Source organism: Podarcis gaigeae (genome assembly GCF_964106915.1).
Source record: "Podarcis gaigeae genome assembly, chromosome: 13".
Taxonomy (NCBI): domain Eukaryota; kingdom Metazoa; phylum Chordata; class Lepidosauria; order Squamata; family Lacertidae; genus Podarcis; species Podarcis gaigeae.
In genome coordinates this window covers 55,256,028-55,279,353 of record NC_139689.1, presented here as the reverse complement: position 1 = coordinate 55,279,353, position 23,326 = coordinate 55,256,028, and the positions used below count along the sequence as shown (strand labels likewise).

Sequence of the window (23,326 nt, the reverse complement as noted above, 5' to 3'; positions counted from 1 at the left end):
GTATGTTCTGGTCAACAGCAGCTCTCCAGAAATTCAGGGAAAGGGGGGGGGGTTTCCTAGTCTTAAGGTCTGGGTTTGTTTTGGGTTTTTTAAGGCAATATTGGTCAGCCATCGAACAAACCTGAAACTTACTTTGTGCCAATCACTTCCTCAGCTATAGAGCTGTGGCCCCACCCATTAGAGCACAGTGGATAAGATCTCCCCAGGGAAGTTCGCCTGGTGCATTCCCTACACAGGCATTATTTTAGACATTCAACTGATTAACATTCTATGGTTTTTTAAAATGTTTTTGTGGGAGGGGGAGTTGTTGGTGTGGTTTTGGTTTTGTTTTACTTTGTTTTATCTGTTCTCATTTTGTGTTTTTTCTGTTGTGAACTGCCCTGGGATCTTTGGATAAAGGTGTAATACAAATTTAATATAACAACAATGAAGAAAAAGAAGAAGACCATGACTTTTTGGAATTTATTAACTGTCGTTTTGTAAGCTGCCCTGAGACCCTAACCAAGGAAGGGCAGGGAACAGATGCAACAGATAATCCAAAAGGCAGCCCCTTCCCCACTGCTCCAGTCAGCCAGGTATGTGAGGAGCAGTCAAGGAACAGAAAGTGGTGCCCAGAGAATGAAGGGAGCTCCTCTCTTGGCACCATCTAGTTGCAGGTAGCTCATGAGAACAAGCCCCCTGCTTCTAACGCCACCCGGCTCCTTTCACCCCCGGAGCCCCAATGGGCAAGATGCTTCTCTGTTTACTCTGGCAGTAGCAGCCCAATTGCTCTGGTTGTTGAGCACGCAGATTCTCCCAGAGTTTTAATTTCTGTCAGTGTGAGGCTGGGCTGAGATGGAGCCGTGGGCAGAGCCTCCTTGCCCCTTGGTGTGTTCTCAGGAGGTTGGGAAGTTGTGTGTGAGAGAGTGAAGCAGCAGCCCTTCTTTGGAGGCCCCCATGCCAGCTTGTGGCTCTGGCACCCGCTCTGGTCCTGCCAGGAAGAGGGAGGGAGGGGGATTGCCACCTCCCTCTATTTGCCTTGAGGCTCGCAGCTCTTAGCTGTCAGCTTCCGGATGAGCCCTTGCTCCTTGCTCCTTCGCTGTAGCTTGAGTTCCTTGGGAGCCAAATCGCAAGACAGGCTGACAGCTGAGCAGTGGGGGGACAGACCCCTTCCCTCCCCCTCCACAAGGGCCTCTGCAATCGAAGGGGCTCCACGATTAACCCTGCCTTGTTCTCCACTTTGTAACTGATTTTTGGCACATTTTTTTAAAAAAGTATACGGTTAAAAACCAGGGTTAATTAGGCGCCCTGGCAGCTGGGCCTTGGCGGAGGCCATTGTGTGCCTGAATTTAACCGGAACTGGTTTCACAGCGTAGTCTGCTTTAATTGGTAACTGTTGTGAGTTTGGGCAGGCCGACTGCCGCCTCACGCAGGCCTAGCCAGCCTCCCAATTAGGGGCTTCCCCCTCCTCTCCCCACAGTAAGAATGCTTCTGTTGAGCCCCTGTGGGATGCCTTCCCTCCAGCCCTCTGCCGGTTAATCTGATATATACAATGGGCTGAAATTGGTGCGTCTCCTGGGAGCCGTCCTCATTAGCCCTGACTCCTGTGATGTCACGGCATGTTCACTGCTGTTGGCGAAGGTTTCCTGGCTGCAGAATGTTACTCAGAGGCAAGGGCTCTGGGGGGAGGCGCAGAGATGGAGAGTTTTGGAGGAGGGTGCGGGGAGCCTCTGCATTTTGCATCTTGAGTCCAAGTAATGTGCGTCTTGGCTGTTGGTCTGTGTAGTGTTAACCTTTTATTACGTTGCCCAAATATACTCCTCTTTCTGTTTTGGGCCAAGTGCTTTCTCTGCGTAAATGGTCGCTCCTGATCGATGCTTTCCCTGCAAGAATTTTGGTTCCCCTCAGTTCCGCTCAATGCCATCAGCTCCCACAGCAGCAGCTGCTTTTCCCCTGAATGGAGCTCCTTTTCTCCTTCACGTGGGTGAAGCCCACCAGACAGTCATAACGATAAATAGCTGGCCGTATTTGTCCACGTCACTGAGGACAGATGTAGTCAACTCAGCGACACTTTCTGAATCACTTCCAAAGCAATCGCTGAAACGTTTTTTTGGTTGGGAGAATACTTTTCGACATTGCTGAAAACGTTCCTGGAAAGTAGTGAGTCCTTGTTAGCTCAGCCCTTGTTATTGCTGCAAACCTCCTGGGCTGGGTCTTTGCAAGGCAGCTCCCAAGCATCCCTCTGGCGCCTGAGCATTCACCCCAGGGGAAGGAGGCTGCTGTGGGCATCAGCGCTTCCATGCAGCTCTCTTCTGTGACAGTGCATGTGCTCCTCAACCTGTCCAGGATACATTGCAAGTTGTCTGTGCAATCTGTGGCCGACTTCACTTGTGATGGTTGGGCCACAGTCCTAAACAGGAGTCCTGGGGGCGCAGCAATGCTTTTGAATGCCACTTGACGGAACCCATAGTGGAGGAGACGGCTCTTGTGCCCAGGTCTTGCTTGCGGGTTTCCCACAGAAGAAACCATTGTGGCCATTGTGAGAAGAGGGTGCTGGGCAAGATGGGCCCCCTTGGGCCTCATCCACCAGACTCTTCTCGAGCTGTACAGTGTGAGAGTGTTCCAGATTTTGTGGGGCAGGGGCCTTGCTTTTTATATTTTGCCCCTCCGTTCCAAAGAATGTAGAGTTGCTTGGCTGGATCCAAGGAGAGATCTAGTGTACAGACCAGCATTTGGCCTCCACGGAGAGCCAGCCAGATGAGGGGGCTGTGACAGCCACAGGCCTCTCCCATTGCTGGGTCTCCATTTCCTAGAGTTACCAGAATGGTGTGAGATGCAGTCACACACTTGTGTGAATATAAAGTTGGCCTTGGTGCACTTTGGGTGTGTGCATGGGGCTTGGCCTTCCCTCACATTTAACCTTGACTTTGCCACCCTTCCTCCAGCACAGGGTGCCAAATGATGGTTGCACTCGATGACATCAAATAAACTCACAGTCCATGCCGTGTAGTTCAGACTAGATGTACCAAATTAGACGTTGACGGTCCATGGGCTGGCTTGGCATCCATCAGCTCTTCCCACCCCCAGAACCTCCTTCACACACCCCAATCAAGTCCTAAGATTTATTTCCCATTGCAATATTCCCAGGTCTGGGCCTAAATCTGCCTCCAAGCCAGCCTGTTGGCCAATTTGCAGGGAGCAAAACACTCGCCTTGCTGCAGGCATAATCTCATAAGCCTCTGCTGCCATCCTGCCTGCCTGCCTGCCTGCCTGCCTGCCTGCCTGCCTGCCTGCCTGCCTGCCTGCAAACCGCTCTCCCTCCAGTATAGATTCGCAGAGTAATATAAAAAGCCATCGGATTATTACTGCAGGCGATAGGTTTTCCATTTACAGTAATAAAATACTGAGGAAACAAAACAATTTAAAATTCTAATAAAATTCAAAGCAAATCTTCAGCAGCTGAGATGATTCAATTATTTAGCTGTTATTGAATGCAAAGATGGGGGATAGGGAAGAGGTTGTGGGGTTGGGAGACGGGAGGGAGGACTGCTGGTTTGGGGTTTGTTGTCCTGGGCAGTGTCTTCTGTGCCAAATAAACAGCAGGGTCACGCCAGGGAGCCAGCAGCCAGCCGTGAGAGGTGAGCATCGTGGGAGGCTGGGGCAGAGGCCACAAAGGTGTGCCATTGGCTTTTCTGGAAGGAAAGGTCAAAGCATTTTGAGGCTTTAACCTCTTCTGGAGAAACAAAAGAACAGCTTTCCCCAACAATGGCACCCTTCTACTCTTTGGCACTACATCTCCCCTCGGTTGTGCTGTCTGCGGCTGATGAGAGTTTCAGTGCACAAGAGCTGCAGGCCTCTAAACCCAGTTTCCTTTATCCATAGATTCATTCATTCATTCACTGCATTTCTGCCCCAACTTTTTCTCCGAGGAGCTCAGGGTGCGTGCACGGTTCTTTTCCTCCCATTTAATCCCCACAACAACCCTGTGAGGTAGGTTGGGCTGAGAGAGAGAGTGACTGGCCAGGTTCGCCCAGTGAGCTTCAGAGCTGAGTGGGGATTTGGACCCAGGCCCTAGTCTGACAATCACACCACCCCTGGCTCTCAAACCAGTGCCAGTAGGTAGTGAGAGAAGTTTTGCCCACCTGCAGAATGCTAGAATTCAGAGCCACCCAGTGAAACTGATTGGCCCTGGCTCAGGACAGACGACAGGAAGGACTCCTTTGTGGGGCTCACATAACATTGCAGGGGGTTGGTCTAGATGACCCTTTGGGTCCCTTCTGACTCTCCAATTCCAACTCTACAAAACATAGGACCCGTGGGGTGCAGCAGTTGAGGGTGCTGGGCCAGGGAGACCGGGGTTCAGCCCCCCACTCAGCCATGGAACTCCCTGAGCCACCTTGGGCCCGGCACTGCCTCTCCGATTAACTTACCTCACAGGATTGTTTTGAGGATAAAATAAGGAAGGAAAAGACCCATGTGTGCCACCTTGAGCTCCTTGGAAGAAAAGACGGGATATAAATGTCTTGCTGAATGAAGCTGCAGCCACACATTGTGGTGGCTGTTAGTGTTGGGTGTGTTCACAGTGAAGTTGTATGTGGCTTGGGGGCCATTTCACAGTGCTCCCCCACTTTTCCTCACATCAGCAGGGCTTCATTGGTGTCAGATTCACCACACCAGGAGGCATTGACAGGCCAGGGCTGACTCTGCCCCAGGCTTGCTTGTCGCCATCAGAAACACATGATGCCCAAATGCACCTTCGCCTCTCCCCAAACATCCAAGAGATCTCTCGATGCCTCGTACTTCCTGGCTGGGAGGAGTGTGAGGTTGTTGAGTGGCTCAAGGGAGAGAGGAGGCCAAGTTCCCTGAAAGAAGGGCTGCAAGAGGGGGGGGGGGCTCCCATTATGCACACACTCAGGTAGGAGCACACAGCCCAAACCCTCATCCCCACAGAAGGTTTTCACAAAAGGTCTTTGCAGCTTGGCTGGTGACCCTGTCCAGCACCTGAGTTTTATAAAGAAAAGAACAGGATTTGCGTGCATCTCGGACAAAGTCGTTTGAACTCAGATTAAGAGCCCTGCCCTGGAAACGGAGCAGGTGTCCAGTAAACGGCTGGGGGAGCACAGCCTTGGGTGGCTTCAGAAGAGAAGTTCAGTGACTGTTTAACAAATGGCACCAGCAAAATGACTTTTCTGCCTAAATTTGGCTGCTGAAACGAAGAAGGCAAACCAGGTGCAGGTTTTTGTATGAAAGGGCTCCGCGCTCAGTTCAGTTCCAGTGTTGCAAACCCTTTGCTCAGAGGCAGCCTTTTCTTCCCTTCTCACTGGTCTGTGATCAGTAGGTTTTGGGATCTGGCAAGACAGAAGTGGGCTCAGCCCTGCCCTGCCCAATCCAGATTTCTCCCCCCCCCCAGGGTACAGCGTTTTCCAGGCCATAAGACTGTAGAGTTGGAAGGGACCCCAGAGTCATCTAGCCCACCCCCTGCCATGGCGTTTCTGAAGCCCCTCTGCCCGCACGCACCGTGCCCCGGCCTTGGCTTTAGTCAGCGCTCAGCCGGAGCAGATGGCAGCAGCCTCCACGGAGGAGCACCTGGTGCCTGGGCCAGAGAAGGGCTTGGCTGTGCAGCCACTGACAGCTCCGCTTGCAAGAGGAGAAGGGGTGAGGGAAAGGGCAGGCCGTTGGTGCTGGCAACCGCGGCTGCGTGTCAAGGCGAGGCTGCCTTTGCATGACGGGTGACGGGGTGATTGGGGAGAGTAATTACGGCCCGTTAGAAAGCAGTAATTACTGCAGTGAGGGAGAGGCGCTTGCCAGCGGAGTGCAGGAGTGCGCCAGGAACCCTCTCGGAAATTGGTAGCTCTATAATTTTCCCAGTGGGGGTTCGCTGCGTCACCCTGAGATGTGACAACACATGGAATTTGCAGCTTGTCACAGCGAGCCCAACTGGTGTTCAGGCGGTGACACAGCCTCTCTCCCTGACCCCCCCCCCCACCCTTGATCTGGGAGTGATCTTCCAGGGGCTGCTTGGTGTGTTTCCTGCGCTTGACTCACGGTGGCAGAAGGCTGGCACCCAGTCTGGCTTGTGCCAGGGCAGGTGGGCACTGCAGCCCATGCACAAAAGGGCATCAGTTGCTGCATTGGGTGCAGGAGAGGAGCTTCCTGGGAATCTGTGCCTGTAGTTAAAGGAATCAGGAGCAGGTGGATCCCCTTCTGCATGTGTGGGGAGAGCTTTGGTGGCCCCTCGGGAGCCACTGACGCTCAGAGGGGCAGCCCTTCAGTGCCCTTCTCAGTACTGTATCCCTCCCTCCTGAAGGCTAGGGAAAAGCAAGCTAAATTATGCAAGTCAGTAAAGAACTATGGAATAAATTATGCAAAATCAGAGGAATTAAAGACATAATTTATTCAGGGTCATAGGGTTCAGCTCTTTTTGACCCGGGATTTGGATAGCCTGGGAGTAGAATGTTAATAGCTTTTAGCCTGGGCGACACACGACCCCAGCTTGAAATCCCATTGAAGTCAACGGGGATTTGAAAAGAGGGAATAAGTGCACAGAAGAGTTTGCATGAATAATCTTCACAATCCAGGCCCCAAACAGGGAGCCATGCACCCCAGTGAATGATGCCTGCAGAGCAAATGAACCCAAGCTGCTTGTTTGGGGAGGCCAGGCACCTCCGTGGTTCAGGTGTGGCTCTGCGGCTGTTGCTCACCAGCATTGTGACACAGAGCAGGAGAGCGGTTTGTGCAATTCCTGCCTCTGCAATGGGCAGGTCGCAGTGGCCGCAGCCGGTCTCCTCCTTGCCCTCCTCTGGCTGTGGGGCTCAGAAGCGCTGGAACAGCACAGCTGGATCTTGACCTTGCAGGCACTCGCCCCGCTGCCCCCACCTCCAGACGGGAACCTTTCCCACCAGCCCTCTCACTGGGAGCCGTTTTCATTAGGGATTCTGCGAGTGTCACCAGTTAATTAGCGTCATGTTAATTGAGTATTTGCCATGCTTCCTCCTCCAAGGACAGCCGCGCTAGCATGGAAGGGAATGCAGATGTGTTGTCCGGAGGGTGGTTGGGGTGGCAGCCGACCTTGTCCTCCTCTAGCCCTGGGTCCCGGCAGCAGCCAGACCACAGGGCAGAACCCCATCCGAGCACTGCCCTTGGGTAGTCCACAGTGTGGCAGGGCATTCCTGCAGGGTGAGCTCTTGGGAGAGAACATACAGAGAGCTTGGCTCCTCTGGAAGATGTTTAGGGCTCCTGGGGCTCTAGGCAATGTCTCTTTTGTGTTGTTTGCTCTGCCCAACAGAGCAGGGATACTGAGGCATAACAACTTCTTCACACGGCACTAGACTATGGAACTCCCTCCCACAGGAAGTGGGGATGGCCACCAGCTTGGTTGGCTTTGAAAGAGGATTAGGCAAAAATCACGGAGGAGGAGAGGGCTCTGGAAGGCTATGAGCCAGGGTGGTCATGGTTTGCTTCCAGGGTCCGAGGCAGTTGCTGGAAGCAAGGGAGGCGAGAGTGTTGCTCTTGCTTGCAGGATTCCCATAGAGGATGGGCTGCTGGCCTCATCCAGCAGGTGCTCTTTTGATGTTCAGGCCAGGGGCCCACCAACTCCAGCATCCTGTTCTCACAGGTGCCTGAGGGAAGCCTGCAAAGAGGACCCGGGCACAAGAGCGCTCTCCCCTCCGGCACTGCTGCCTCTGACGATGGCCAGTAGCCCAGAATCCAAACAAGCACCAGGTGCGTGTCGGGAAAGTGCAGAATGCAATTGCCTGAGAATCGCCACTTGCCTTACTTGAAGAGAACACAGTTCTTGCCCTTTTAGGGGTTGGGAAGGTTTGCTTGGATGCTGTGGGCAATGCCTGCGGAGAAGGAAGGGGGGCAGCAGTCAAGGGGTGGGGCTTCACTGCCATTCGTTCCTCCTCCCATGGGATGGCGGCAGTGGCATCCTGCTACTGCTAATTGTTGCTTGTAATTATCTTTGTACCCTTAATGTGCATTGTGACAAGAAGACCTCAAGGAGGTTACTGTGTTTGGATTTTGACATTGGAAAAGCAGTCGAGAGATGGGAGGAGACGAGGTCAGGAGGAGGGTTCGAGTTCAGCGCACTGAAGATTATTTGCAAATAAGGGATGCAAGATGGCAACCTTCTCCAGCCAGGTGCCCCCCAGATGTCGGCCCCAGCCAATCGGACCATACTCCCACCCTGAGGACTTTGGCATGTGCCCACAGGACCTAACTCCTAGGGGCCGAGGTCCCTTCACCCCCCCAAAAAAAAAATTGAGGGGGCCAGCCACCCCCAGTTAATAGGCATTGCCATTCAAATGGTGTGCATGTGACGTGTCATATTATGTGGGTTAGGGCTTACCTGAACACCCCCCCCCCAATATTTTATTCAAGCTGGCACCCCTGTGGAAAAGGTGGCTTGGAGGATGAGAGGGAGGTGGAACTGGCCAGCCGTCATCTCTGTGATCAGATCAGCCTCTCTTTCCTGCTCCCTGGCCCTCCCTGCCGCAGTCCACAAGCACATGGGCTGGTGTGGTGCAGTCCTAGGAAAGGCCAGGGTTCAAATCCACCCTCAGCCGTGAAGCCCACTGGGCCTCTCTCTCAGCCTGAGCTACCTTGTTGTGCAGATAAATAGGGGGGGGGGGCATGTACCTAGACACCCTGAGCTTCTTGGAAGCAATTAAGAAGCAAGTCTTTCTTTGGCCTGCCTCTGGGGAGCTCCTCTGGGAGGCCTCCCTTCCCCATCGGCCTGTGTTGTGTCTGCAGCCGCAGAACCTGCCCAGCCTAGACAGACAGACAGACAGACAGGCTATTTTCCTCCCTAAGTGATAGGCTTAGCTGGGCCTTTGCGGTAATAATAATAATAATAATAATTTTTTATTTATACCCCACCCTCCCCAGCCAAGGCCGGGCTCAGAGCGGCTTACAAGCAATAATAAAAACAAGATGAATGATTACAAACTTAAAAACAAAAATAAAACACAACAATTAAAATAATGGAACATTAAAATATTAAAATGTAGCCTCATCGCAGGAGGAGAAGGAAAAGAAGGGGGGGAAAGAGAGAGGGGGGGAGGGAATCAAACTGGCTCCAAGCCAAAGGCCAGGCGGAACAACTCTGTCTTACAGGCCCTGCGGAAAGAAATCAGATCCTGCAGGGCCCTGGTCTCATGAGGCAGAGCGTTCCACCAGGCCGGAGCCAGAGTTGAAAAGGCCCTGGCTCTGGTTGAAGCCAATCTAACTTCCTTAGGGCCCGGGACCACTAGGGTGTTGTTATTTATGGACCTTGAGGCTCTCCGTGGGGCATACCAGGAGAGGCGGTCCCGGAGGTACGAGGGTCCTAGGCCGTGAAGGGCTTTAAAGGTCAAAAGCAGCACCTTAAATCTGACCCTGTACTCCACCGGGAGCCAGTGCAGCTTGAAAAGCACTGGGTGAATATGCTCCCATGGCAGAGACCCCGTGAGGAGCCTCGCTGCAGCATTCTGTACCCACTGGAGTTTCTGGGACAGCTTCAAGGGCAGCCCCGCATAGAGCGAATTACAGTAGTCAAGCCTGGAGATGACCGTCGCATGGATCACTGTGGCCAGGTCGGGGCAGGAAAGGTAAGGGACCAACTGCTTGATGCGGTGAAGGTGGAAAAATGTCGCCTTGGCTGTTGCTGTAACCTGCGCCTCCATGGAAAGGGAGGCGTCAAGGATTACACCCAAACTCTTAACGGAAGGCAATGGCACTAATTGGGCCCCCGCAAGAGAAGGGAGTTGGTCCCTCATCCCCATGCCATCCCGACCTAGCCATAGGACCTCTGTCTTCGAAGGATTTAGTTTCAATCGGCTCCCACGAAACCATCCAGCCACAGCTTCCAAGCATCTGGTCAATGTGTTTGAGGCCGAGTCGGTGTGGCCATCCATCAGCAGATAGAGCTGAGTGTCATCAGCATATTGGTGACAGCCCAGCCCAAAGCTCCGGATAATCTGGGCAAGGGGGCGCATAAAGATGTTAAAAAGCATCAGGGAGAGAATTGCGCCCTGCGGCACTCCACACACCAAGGAGTGGCGCGACGACATTTCCCTCCCTAGTGCCACCCTCTGTCCCCGACCAGAGATAAAAGAGCACAACCAGTTACGGGCTATGCCCTGTATCCCCACGTCTGCGAGGCGGTGGTCCAGAAGATCATGATTGACCATGTCAAAGGCTGCTGACAAATCTAAAAGGATCAGCAGTCCTGACCCGCCTCGATCCAGTTGTCTACGGAGATCGTCTGTTAAGGCAACCAGAGCCGTCTCCGTCCCAAAACCAGGACGGAAACCGGACTGAAATGGATCTAATGCCGATGTTTCCTCCAGAAACCTACCAAGCTGCTCAGCAACCGCTCTCTCAATTACCTTACCCAGGTATGGGAGATTTGAAACTGGGCGGTAATTGGATAGGTCTAAGGGATCTAATGAAGTTTTCTTTAAGAGTGGACACATTGACGAGATATTGGCAGCCAAGGATCAAGTGGCAGCTGGATGTCCTGGGCTATATTTGTCTTGCTGGCTCGTGATGCGGCCGTAATCCTCACAGAGAGCGGTCAGGGTGAAGACACCAAAAGCTCAGAGGGTCACCGGCTCCGTTCCCAAAGGCAGGTGCTGCTGGGCGGGCCAAGGGGCAGGCGTCAGCTCCCGGCTTTGGAGGGGCCCTTGAGCAAAATGCTCAGCCTCCTCTGCAGCAGATGCCAGGCCATGCCAACCCTTGGCGCCAGCCCTGCAAGGTGGGCCCTTCAGCAGCTGTCCAGGTGCTGAAAGCGGCTCTCCCACGAAATCATATAATCATAGACCGGTGGAGTTGGAAGAGACCCCACCGGTCATCTGCTCCAACTATTTGTCTTGAGCATAAGGCACTGATAATGAGGAAGGCCGTCTCTGAATATGGGTGACGTGTTCACTTATCACGGTTAATAACAGACCCCTCCTCCAAGAAAGAGGTCTGCCTCTCCTCTTTTGAGAGGGGCCACTGGATGCCTCTGCTCACAAGCAAGTCGTAGGGTCATCAAACATTCCTTGCTATTGCCTCCCAGAACCTGGTGCTCTTATTTATCTATTTCGGAAGATTAATGCACTTAAAGCCATTTCCAAAGAGAATAAAACAAGAAAATTAGCAGTAAAAACAAAACATTTGAAAGATAGAATCAGCAATAAACTAAAAATAGATTAAAAGATACATCAGCATTCTACATGTCTGGGTGGGTTTATCTAAACAAGGATGTTATTTAGCAGGCTCCGAAAAGAGTTCAGCGAAGGCAGGGAGTTCCAAAGTGTGTGGCTGCTGCCACACTAGAAGATTGATTTCTAACAAATTGGGAACATGTGTTATGTGGCACCTCAGATCAAAGTGGGCATATTCGGGGTAAGGCAATCTTGCAGGTAAACTGATCCCCAGTTGTTAAGGGCTTCACGTTTTAATAGGAGCCCCTTGCACTGGGCCCAGGGGCACATTGGCAAGCAGGGCAGCTCTCTGAGTGCAGGTGTTGTACACAGACAGGATTTAGCTTGTCATTCCATGCTAAGAGCTGCCAAGAGACAGAGGAAGTTGCTGGTTCTGAGTCAGAACCTCAGTTGTTCTGTTGTGTTGTATTGGGTGTTTTTTCTTCTTCTAATATATGTTTATTGATTTTTTTCCAAAATGGCAACAAACAATAACAAAGAAGCAGAGGACAAGGACTGTGTGGAGCACATTATTGAAGTTGGAATAAAATGAACAGAAGGTTCAGGACACTTGTGCAAACGTCATAATAAAATAGATTCTGCTAAGGGACATTGGGCTGCCCTGCATGATGACATTTGGAAATGTGTCCCTGTTAATTCTCTTCAACCTCCAAGCGGTTTTCAGTTCAGTCAACCATAGTATCCTTCTGGAGCGGCTCTCCAAACTAGGGGTGGCTGGCACGGTGTGACTTGGGGAATGCTTTTCAGCCCCGTGGAACCTTCAGTGAGGGGTTCCGCAGGGCTCAATCCTATCCCCCATATTGTTTAACTTCTACATGAAACCGCTGGGTGGGGTTATCCGGAGGTTTGGAGTACATTGTCAGCAATATGCTGATGACACTCAGCTCTGTTTCTCCTTTACATCTGCAGGTGAGGCAGTGGAAGTGCTGGACCGATGTCTCGCCTCCAGTCATGGACTGGATGAGAGCCAACAAAGTGAAGCTCAATCCAGATAAGACGGAGGCACTGTTAGTGGGTGGTTCCCTAGATCAGATGGGTGGGAGATCACTTGCTCTTGATGGGGTTACACTTACTCTGAAGGAGCAGGTTCGTAGCTTGGGGGTCCTCCTGGATCCTCAAGGCTCAGGTGGCCTCAGTGGCCTGGAGTGCCTTCCATCAGCTTCAGCTGGTGGCCCAGCTACGCCCCTATCTGGACAGGGACAGCCTAACTACTATTCTCTATGTTCTGGTAACCTCTAGGTTAGATTACTGAAATGTGTTAGGGCTTCCTCTGAAGATGGTTCGGAAACTTCAGATGGTGCATAAATTTGGTGGCCAGGTTGCTCACCAGAGCAAGACGGTTTGAGCACATTACACCAATCCTGGTCCAACTGCACTGGCTACCAATTAGTTTCCAGGTCCAATTCAAAGTGCTGGTTTTGACCTATAAAGCCTTAAACAGCTCAGGACCGCAAGACCTCAAGGACCGTCTCTCTCCGTATAACTGACCTGGACCCTGAGAGCCTCCTCCTCCACAAGAGGTCCGGAGGGTGGCAACATGAGAACAGGACCTCTTCTGCAGTGGCTCCCCGTCTGTGGAATGCTCTCCCCAGAGAGACTCTGGCGCCTTCATTATACACCTTTAGGCGCCAGGCAAAAACGTTCCGCTTTAACCAATCCTTTGGCTGATTGGCACCCGATGCCCTTTTAAATGTGTTATGGGAGTGGGGGTTATTGGGTTGTTGTTGTTCTTCTTATTTATATGTCAGGGAACTGACATCAGAGCGAGAGGCGGAGGCAGGGCTCCAGAGCGATTCCGGAGAGGGGACCAGCAGGGGGGAAGGAATTCAGCGCAACACCAGTAGAGAAGGGAGGGAGATGGAGGAATTGGAGACTGGTCTCCAAGACCCTGCATCAGAGACTAGTGGAGAGAGCGCTGGCACACCCCTGCCTTCCCCTTACTTGCGCAGACGAGTTCCGCGCAGGGAAAGTAGGAGGAGACTTGGCGTCAAACAGCTCTTATGCTGGAAAAGGTTCAAGAAACGCCCACTTACAGATTCTGCAAGCGACTGACCGGTCACGGAGTGTGGGCAGTCAGCCAAGGCATGGTGAACCAGGCAATCGGACTCAACTAGCAGGCAACTTACGCACAAGTAACCCCTTACAACCATTACATTATATTACGTATTTTGTGGGTTTTTTATCTTGTAACTTTATGGCTGGACAGTTTTATCCTAACGTATCTCCTTATATGTTTTGTTAACTCTGTTGTGTTCTAATCCATGTATACAGTGCAATTTTTCTATGCCAATAAAAGAGATTGATAGATAATTTTATGTTGTGAACTGCTCAGAGATCTACGGATGAAGGGTGGTGTGGAAATTTAATAAATGTAATAATTAAAATCATAAACAGAACATTAAAAACAAGCAAACACACCATAGCACCTTGAATTGGCTACTCGTATTAAGTTGACACCGCAGTTGACAGTCTGGGGCTCTTCTGGAGGGTCATAGAATCATAGACTTGGAAGAGACCACAAGGGCCATTGAGTCCAACCCCCTGCCAAGCAGGAAACACCATCAGAGCACTCCTGACATATGGCTGTCAAGCCTCTGCTTAAAGACCTCCAAAGAAGGAGACTCCACCACACTCCTTGGCAGCAAATTCCACTGTCGAACAGCTCTTACTATCAGGAAGTTCTTCCTAATGTTTAGGTGGAATCTTCTTTCTTGTAGTTTGGATCCATTGCTCCGTGTCCACTTCTCTGGAGCAGCAGAAAACAGCCTTTCTCCCTCCTCTATGTGACATCCTTATATATATTTGAACATGGCTATCATATCACCCCTTAACCTCCTCGTCTCCAGGCTAAACATGCCCAGCTCCCTTAGCCGTTCCTCATAAGGCATCATTTCCAGGCCTTTGACCATTTTGGTTGCCCTCCTCTGGACACGTTCCAGTTTGTCAGTGTCCTTCTTGAACTGTGGTGCCCAGAACTGGACACAGTACTCCAGGTGAGGTCTGACCAGAGCAGAATACAGTGGCACTATTACTTCCCTTGATCTAGATGCTATACTCCTATTGATGCAGCCCAGAATTGCATTGGCTTTTTTAGCTGCCGCGTCACACTGTTGGCTCATGTCAATTTTGTGGTCAACCAAGACTCCTAGATCCTTTTCACATGTACTGCTCTCAAGCCAGGTGTCACCCATCTTGTGTTTGTGCCTCTCATTTTTTTGGCCCAAGTGCAATACTTTACATTTCTCCCTGTTAAAATTCATCTTGTTTGTTTTGGCCCAGTTCTCTAATCTGTCAAGGTCGTTTTGAAGTGTGATCCTGTCCTCTGGGGTGTTAGCCACCCCTCCCAGTTTGGTGTCATCTGCAAATTTGATCAGGATGCCTTTGAGTCCATCATCCAAGTCGTTGATAAAGATATTGAATAAGACCGGCTCCAAGACAGAACCCTGTGGCACCCCACTAGTCACTCTTCTCCAGGATGAAGAGGAACCATTGATGAGCACCCTTTGGGTTCGGTCAGTCAGCCAGTTACAAATCCACTGAGTGGTAGCATAGTCAAGACCGCATTTTACCAGCTTCTTTACAAGAATATCATGGGGCACCTTGTCAAATGCCTTGCTGAAATCAAGGTGGACTACATCCACTGCGTTCCCTTCATCTACCAGGCTTGTAATTCTGTCAAAAAACGAGATCAGGTTAGTCTGACATGACTTATTTTTCAGAAATCTATGCTGACTATTGGTGATCACAGCATTCCTTTCTAGGTTTCTTTCACAGTTTGCTTAATGATCTGCTCCAGAATCTTCCCTGGTATTGATGTCAGACTGACTGGGCGGTAATTATTTGGGTCCTCTCTTTTCCCCTTTTTGAAAATAGGGACAACATTTGCCCTCCTCCAGTCTGCCGGGACTTCGCCTGTTCTCCAGGAATTCTCAAAGATGACTGCCAGTGGTTCTGAGATCACATCTGCCAGTTCTTTTAATACTCTTGGATGCAGTTCATCTGGCCCTGGAGACTTGAATACATCTAAACTAGCCAAGTATTCTTGTACTATCTCCTTAGTTATTCTGGGCTGTGTTTCCTCTGCTGAATCATTTGCTCCAAATTCTTCAGGTCGGGCATTGTTTTCTTTATCGGAGAAGACTGAGGCAAAGAAGGCATTGAGGAGTTCAGCACTTTCTGTGTCCCCTGTTTGCATTTCACCATCTTCTCCTCTGAGTGACCCCACGGTTTCTTTGTTCTTCCTTTTGCTACGAACATACCCATAAAAGCCTTTTTTGTTGCTTTTAACCTCTCTAGCAAGCCTGAGTTCATTCTGTGCTTTAGCTTTTCTGACTTTGTGTCTACACGTGCTGGCTATTTGTTTGAATTCCTCTTTGGTGGTTCCCCCCTTTTCCATTTTTTGTACACATCCTTTTTTAATCTTAACTCAGTTAAAAGTTCTTTAGATAGCCACTCTGGCTTCTTTAGGCACCTTCCATGTTTCCGTCTCATTGGTATTGCCTGAAGTTGTGCTTTTACTATCTCCCTCTTAACAAACTCCCAGCCATCATGAGCTCCCTTTCCTTTTAGTATTACTGTCCATGGGATCTCACCCAGCACTTCCCTAAGTTTTATGAAGTCGGCTTTCTTAAAGTCAAGAAATTGAGTCCTAGTATGCTTGGCTGCTCCTTTCCGCTGTATAGTAAACTTCAGAAGAGCATGATCACTCGCGCCTAATGATCCTTCCACTTCTACCCCACTAACCAGGTCATCAACATTGGTTAGGACCAGATCTAAAATGGCTGTTCCTCTTGTTGCTTCTCCCACTTTCTGGACAATGAAGTTGTCTGCAAGGCCAGTGAGGAATCTGTTTGACCTTATGCTCTTGGCTGAGTTTGACATCCAACAAATATCCGGGTAATTGAAGTCCCCCATTACTACTATCTCCCTTCCTTTTGCATGCTTGGCCATCTGTTCCAGGAAGGCATCATCTATGTCCTGCCTTGTTCCCAACGGACTCAAGGCGGCTTATAAATAAAATCAAAACAGCTGGAAAAAACCACACAGGAATAGAATTAAAACTATATACACACGATCTATTAAAACACTACAAATCATAACAATCGAAACATTGCAGCACCAATTCTTTCCTTAAAAACAGCCTAATCCTGAAAGTCTGTTGAAATAAGAAAGTCTTATTCCACAAGGAGGGAGCCAGTCAAACCTCTCCAAGGAGGGAGCTCCAAAGTCAGGGAGCAGCCACCACCGAGAAGGCCCTCTCCTGTTTCAGTTACTTTCAGTGGCCAGGGCAGTTAATCCTGGGTCCAGGGCCAGAGATGGGTTTCTTAGTACAAAAGGGTCCCCAGGGTTTTATGCAGGGGCCTTTGATACTCAGGGGATGCAAAACGGATGTGCAGAGCACTGAGCTGCCACCCTTTTCCAGGGACACCAGGAATTTATGTGATTATTTAGAGCAGCTCCCCCCCCCCCCCCGTGCTTTACAAATATGTTTGTCTCCTGTCAACACTTCCCTGCTGACTGGGGCTGAGGAGATGTTGGTGCAAACCATCTTTGAGGCGTGGCATTTGAGAAAGCCACTTAAAGTCCATGCTTCTGAGATGTTGCCAGCCAGAGCTTGAAGGCAGCAACTTTCCCCTGCTTTGATATCCCTGGCACCTGTTTTTTCTGAGGTAGACTGCCTCGGAAGCAGAAGGCTTTATCCTTCGTTATCACAACTCATAGCTCTTGAGAGACCAAGAAGGCTGATCCTTCCCAAAGGATCCTGGGACAGTTGGCTGTGTAGATCAGTGGTGCCCAAAGAGGGTGGTGGGATTACTGGGGGGGGGGGTGCTAAGAGGCAAGAGGGTGGCAGGGGGCACTGGAGGTGTAAATGGCTGTCAGGCTTGGAAAAGTTGCCATCACTGGATCAAGTTCATCAGTTTTCTTGATTTAGTTTCCATTGGATTTTCAGCAAATCCTTAGTGGGTTGTGCAGACTACTGTTCTCAACAGGGGCTTTTTGTAGGATAGGGGGTGCTGGGGAGGAGTTTATGGAACCAGAAGCACGGGGGGGCTGGGGGGAAGGGAACCCCTGGTTCAAATGCAGCCGTGGATCTAGCTCATTCTTAGCTCTCCAGGTTAAAATGGGTGAGCATTTGGACACCCCCCCCCCCACCTATTTGGGCTTCCTGGTTTTCCTGGCTGTGGCAGCAGGACACAGCTAGGGCAGATCTGCCGTCCTCAGAACAACAGCAGGACGCGGCATCACCCTGTGTGCAAAATGTGTGCTTGTCCATTTGCGCTTCACTTGAGCAGCTGCCCCTCCCCCAGTCCATTAATCGCAGGCTGCCATTAAAACCCACCGCAGCAGGTCGTTTGAGAAGCGAGGCGAATGGGTTCACTGGCCATTTCCCCATTACATTAATGTTATGGGCTTTTTACAGGTGTCTTAAATAGACATTGTTATTAACGAGTCTATTAAGTCAATTAAAACCCAGTCCTTTGAGCTGGATTTAATGTAGCCACTGGGAGAGATTGGGGGGAGGGGGCTAGAGGTATTTTTGGTTTCCTGCCATGGTATAAGGAGCAGCCGGCCACTGTAGTTTCTTTCTGCTCCTCTGCTGCCTGCCTGCCTGCCTGCCTGCCTGCCTGCCTGCCTGCCTGCCTGCCTTCCTTCCTTCCTTCCTTCCTTCCTTCCTTCCTTCCTTCCTTCCTTCCTTCCTTCCTTCCTTCCTTTCTTGTGTCGTGTCTCACATCCGTCTTTGGAGATAGGCCTCTCCATTCCTGGGAACCAAATTTTCATTTTCATTATTATTATTATTACTGTTCTATATTGCATATATATCGCACCTTTTTCTCCAAGGAGTTCAGGGGGGCCTGCATGGCACTCCCCTCCTCCATCCCCATAAAAACCCTGTGAGGTTGGTTAGGCGAAGAGGCCAAGCAAGGATTTGAACACATGCATCATGGAATACAAAGCTGCTTTTAAAACCACCACCCCCCCGGCCTCTTGTGCTGGCGGGGGGGAGCCGGGTGCCGAGGCAGAGCAGCAGCACAGGCCAGGAGGCCGGTGTGTCCCTCAGGTCTGCCTCCCTCCCTTGGCGAGCAGGAGACGGTCAAAGCCCAGAGAAAGACTTGGCATGTTGTTTTTAAATGACTTGGTAGCAGCTCCCCCCTTTTTTCCGCCCTCTCTCAGAGGCAGCCTTTTCAAACACCTAATTTATTCCATCTATTAGATAGATTTTGTAGATTTAATCATTTTCACAGTTGGTGGCTCATTGGATACTCAAGATAAACTCCAAATGAAAGTATAATGGGAACGACAAATGAGTTTTTGCACCAGAAATAGCAGAAACTTGCTCAAGAAGGGAGTTTGAGAGGAGCAAAATATATATAATTTCTCCTTCCGCCCCACCCCCACCCCTTCTTGGCGCTGCCTTTTGCTGACTACAGTAGGTTACTACAGTTAATTTCGCCAGTTTTGTTCATCTGTAAAATTGCATAAAAGTGACATTTTTGTGCTCATTATAAGAAGTGCTGATTTATAGCTGGTAAATGGAATCCCCCTCCCTTTTGTGTGTGTGTGGAGCTCTCATAGTAGCGTAAAGCACCCATGAAATTGCTTGTATAATGTAGTTTAAATCCAATCTCCGAGAGAGATTCCCTCCCTCCCCCCTCCTTGGCTAAGGAGATGTTTCCTCTCCCCACACCAAGTTTATTTAGGCTGCTTGGAGAATGAAGGGGGGGCGGGTCGTGTGTTTCTTTTGGTTGCTGTGGTCCATTTCAGAAGAGTGAGCCAGCTACTCATAGAAATGTGGAATTGGAAGGGACCCTGGAGGGTCATCTCCTCCACCCCCTGGACCACCGGCCAGGCGGACGGGGGCTGGCGTGGTCAGAAGGACGGATCTGCCGTATATGTAATACAAAAAGGGCAAAGCACATTAAAAGTATCTGGAGGTTTCAGTCCTTCCTGAAGTCACAAATTAGGCACAATCTTCTCCATTATCCCAGAGTGAGGGGCACCAAGCTTCCAGCGTAAGATTTTGGGCTGTTTCCAGCTGAGTTGCAATAACTGTTTAAACTGATTCTTCTGACAATATGTTGACATTGGTATCATCCGAAAATATTTGGCGACATTAATTTTTGACAAGCAATAGTTGGTTTACAGAGAGAATAAACCAATTTTGAAGGTGTTTTTTTAAAAAGCAGTTTATTCGCGAAAGAAATAGGTGAATGCCCACTTAACGCTGCTGCCTGCCTTTTTGTGTCCTAGGTGAAGTCATGGCTCCCCTGCATTCCCCGCGATACCCCAGCCCAGCTGAACTGGACGCCTACGCGCAGAAAGTGGCCAACAGCCCCCTCACCATCAAGATCTTCCCCGCCAACATCAGGGTCCCACAGCACAAGCACCTTAACCGGACAGTGAACGGGTACGACACGACGGGGCAGCGCTACAGCCCCTACCCTGTGCACGCCAGCGGCTACCAGGGACTGCTGGCCATCGTGAAGGCTTCCTCCTCCTCCAGCAAAGGTGTGGTGAAGAGCACAGAGGGCAAGCGGACTAAGATGTCCCCTGCCCACGTGGCCGTTGCCCCCTACCCTGTGACGAGCACTTTAGCCCCAGGCCCCTCCTGCGCAGCGCAGCTGGGCTACCACGGCAGCCAGAAGCAGATGGAGGCCCCCGCGGCCCCCAACGTCACGGTAGCCACCTCGACGATCCCGCATGCTGGCAGGAGCCTGGCGCTGCCCCAGTCCAACCTGCCCTCCATCCAGAACATCATTTTCCAGATCAATCAGCAATGCCAGGCGCAGGCCAGCCAGCCGCTGTGCCAAGGGGTAGTGGTAGCCAACCCCAGCCCCGCCAAGCACGGCGCCGCCACCGCCGCCGGATTTGCCACCATGGCAACGGTGGGTGCAGCCGTGGCGTACGCGGGTGCCGTGCTGCCTGACTGCCGCAAGGGGGCTGAGCTGGTGGCAGGCTCCCACCCGGGTGGTGGGCACCTTGGTGCCAAGGCCAGCCTCTACCCCGACGGCATGGACTACCTGCTCTGGCAGCAGCAGAAGCCGCAGCAGCAGCAGCTACGCATGTACAGTGCGGGCAGCGGGGGTGGGGGCGCCGTCAGCAAGTCCCCTGAGGTGTGTGCCGGGGTCCTGCGTGCCTATCCCATGACGGGCACGGCCGACAAGGTGAGCTCGTCCCCGTTGAACTGCGTGGGCATGCACGGGAACTTCTCAGTGGGGCAGTACTTTGCTCCCCCCTGGAACAGCATCCTGGTCACTCCCAACAGCGACTGCTACAACCCCCCGGAGCTGGCCAATGGGCACCGCGAGCTGGGCGTCCAGCCCTCGGACGGGCTGCCCAGCTTGCCCAGCAAGACGCTCTGCAATACCTCTGTCCTCAGCAGCAGCCTGCAGTCGCTGGAGTATCTCATCAACGACATCCACCCTCCGTGCATCAAGGAGCAGATGCTGGGCAAGGGCTACGAGACGGTCTCCGTGCCGCGGCTCCTGGACCACCAGCACGCCCACATCCGCCTGCCCGTCTACAGATAGGAGCCGCCGGCACTCTGCTCTGAACCTGGAGGGCAAACCGCTTCAGCTACGGACCCCCCTTTCCCCCTGCTTTGCCCTCCCCAGCGCCGCCAGGGCCCAGACGGCCGTGGCGAGCAGGGGCCCCGAGGAACGCAGGCAGAGGCAGGCAGCAGCATCCAGAGACTCGCTGGGATCATAGAGCTTCGGTTGTGCAACCGGCTGCCCTGGGATGGAGGAAATTGCTTGTCTATATAGCTCAGAAGTTTTTGTTTCTATTTCTTCAGAATGTGAACAGGGAGACGCTGTCCAATTTTGCTGCTAATCCAGGGAGAGAAGGCTTCGCTCTGTGTGTGTGTGTGTGTGTGTGTGTGAGAGAGAGAGAGAGAGAGAGAGAGAGAGAGAGAGAGAGAGAGAGAGAGAGAAGGGGGGTGTGAGTGTGAGTCTGTGACCAGTTGGATTTGCATGTGGAGGGTCCCTTTCCCTTCTCCCAGAAAGAAGTTTCTGTCCTGTGCTGAGTTCAAGTGGGAGCTTTACGTGCATCACAGTGAGGGGGTGGGCGGGAGTGGATCGAGCCCCTTCCCCAGCCTGCTCCTAGGCATCCAGGTGGCTTAGTTGTGTAGCTTTGCCTACTTTCTAGTTGAAGTCTGTAACTTGCACTGTTTCGATTTAAAGCTAATAATTGGGGAAAGGTGTGAAGCCTATTTAAGGAAGGAAGAAGAAAACACTTGAAAAAAACTTGAAGAGACTTTTTTGTTTTGTTTTAGTTGAATCTACTGTACATTTCTGCGTTTGGCTGCTACACAACAGAGTCCCTCTGCCCTATGTCAGCATAGCCCTAGGTGATTTTTAAAAATTAAAACCTTACATTTTATTGTTATTGTTATTAATATTAATATTATTTTTAACGGCAATATTGCATTGCCTCTTTTTGTCTGGGAAGCCAGCCTATTCAGCCAGGAAGTTGTGCTAGAAAGAATGAGAGGCCATATTTGAAGGATTGTCGTCCCCCCCAGTGCCCCCCCCCCCGGTTGGCCGTTCATTTTGACTATTTCTGTCTCTTTCAAGCCCACCTGTGTTGCACCTGCCTGCGGATGCACAAGGGCAGAGTGCAGGAAAGAAACTAATTTACCTCTGAAATGTCACAAGCAGAAGACTTGCTCCATTTTTGTTTCTCCCAAAAAGTTAATGGAATCAGACCCACAAGGGCCCATGTGACGTCATGCAATAGGTCCCCCTGCAGCTTGGCTTGTGGCTCGTGGTTTTTGCATTAGGCTGGACCCAGGTCTAAATCAGGTCAGAAGCGTGGCTGGGCGGCGGGACAAGTGGGGTTCGTAAATGATTTCAGAAGAATTGGAGGTGAGCGTAGATTTCTCCTCAGCCCAGCCAGTGTCGTGTCCATTACACAACAACTCCTCACCTCCACCTGCTCTGATCAAGTTGCAGGAGCCTTATGGGTTCTCAGGCAACACATGCGGTTTCGTTGTTGGCAGTGTCTACTGTTAAAGAGGCAGGTTGCAGCTGAGAGGAGGAGGACTAATCCCATTGAATGCATCCAGTGTGTTGTGTTTAGTTTTTCTTTCCAGCATATTATAATTTGCTTACTTTAATTTCCTTTTTTTAAAAAAAGAATTCTCCAAAAATATTCCTTCTGCTCTTGTCATTCAACCCATGTAATTTATGTTTTAATAAGTTTTATTCAAGGGACCTGCTTTGTGGGAATCACAGAGGAGTTTCCTCCCTCCCCTCCCCACTGTTTAAAAGAAGGAAAAAATAAGAGTGGCCCAAAAGGGGTTGTGCTCTGAATATAGAGGTACTGTGTCCTTAACCACCTGTTCCAGCACTAAGTGCATTTACAAATCTCTGAGAATGTGTTTTTTATATGAAAAAGTGACCATTATATTCTACTGTGAGAAGTGCATTGTGCACTATATTGTTTTAAAAATGAGAGAAAACAAAAAGTTGGAAAAAAAACAGCAAACGATGTCTCTGGATGTTGTCTTTCTTTTTTCTCTACCCCCCCCCCACCCACCACCCCCACCACCACCAAAAAGAAAATTAAACCTGGGCTTTCACTGGCTGTCTGGTTCTGGAATTTGCTTGTATACCTTTTGCTCTCCCTTCCTGTTCTTCAGTGGGCGGGGGGAGGAAGCAGGGCAAGTCACATGGAGGGCGGGGGACCCCCTTGGCCCCCCTGGTGGGAGCGCCCTTGGCCACATGGAGTTCCTCCGTCCACAAAGGAAGTTTCCCACCCATTTCAGCAGAAGAAGCAGGCCTGCCTGGGTCTCCCTAGACGCACTTGGTGCTTGAGGAAGCATTGGGGAGCCCCACAGCCTAATAATAATAATAATAATAATAATAATAATAATAATAATAATAATAATAATAATATATTATTTGTACCCCGCCCATCTGGCTGGGTTTCCCCAGCCACTCTGGGTGACTTCCAACAAAGATGAAAAATACACTAAAATGTCACATATTAAAAACTTCCCTGAACAGGGCTGCCTTCAGATGTTTTCTGAATGTCAGGTAGTTGTTTATCGCTTTGACATCTTATGGGAGGCCGTTCCACAGAGCGGGCGCTACTACCGAGAAGGCCCTCTGCCTGGTTCCCTGTAACTTGGCCTCTTGCAGTGAGGGAACCGC

The 23,326-nt window shown here is 50.8% G+C and overlaps 1 protein-coding gene across 1 annotated transcript in view; it reads left to right on the top strand.

Annotated features, from left to right (window-relative positions):
- Positions 1 to 22,663, top strand: part of FAM222A (family with sequence similarity 222 member A) — an 87,390-nt gene extending 64,727 nt beyond the window's left edge. Inside the window, exon 3 of the mRNA XM_083710154.1 lies at positions 19,422 to 22,663. Coding sequence (XP_083566280.1) covers positions 19,422 to 20,701 — 1,280 coding nt within the window. The 3' untranslated portion in view covers positions 20,702 to 22,663. The remainder of the gene's footprint in view (positions 1 to 19,421) is intronic.
- Positions 22,664 to 23,326: the final 663 nt, after the last annotated feature.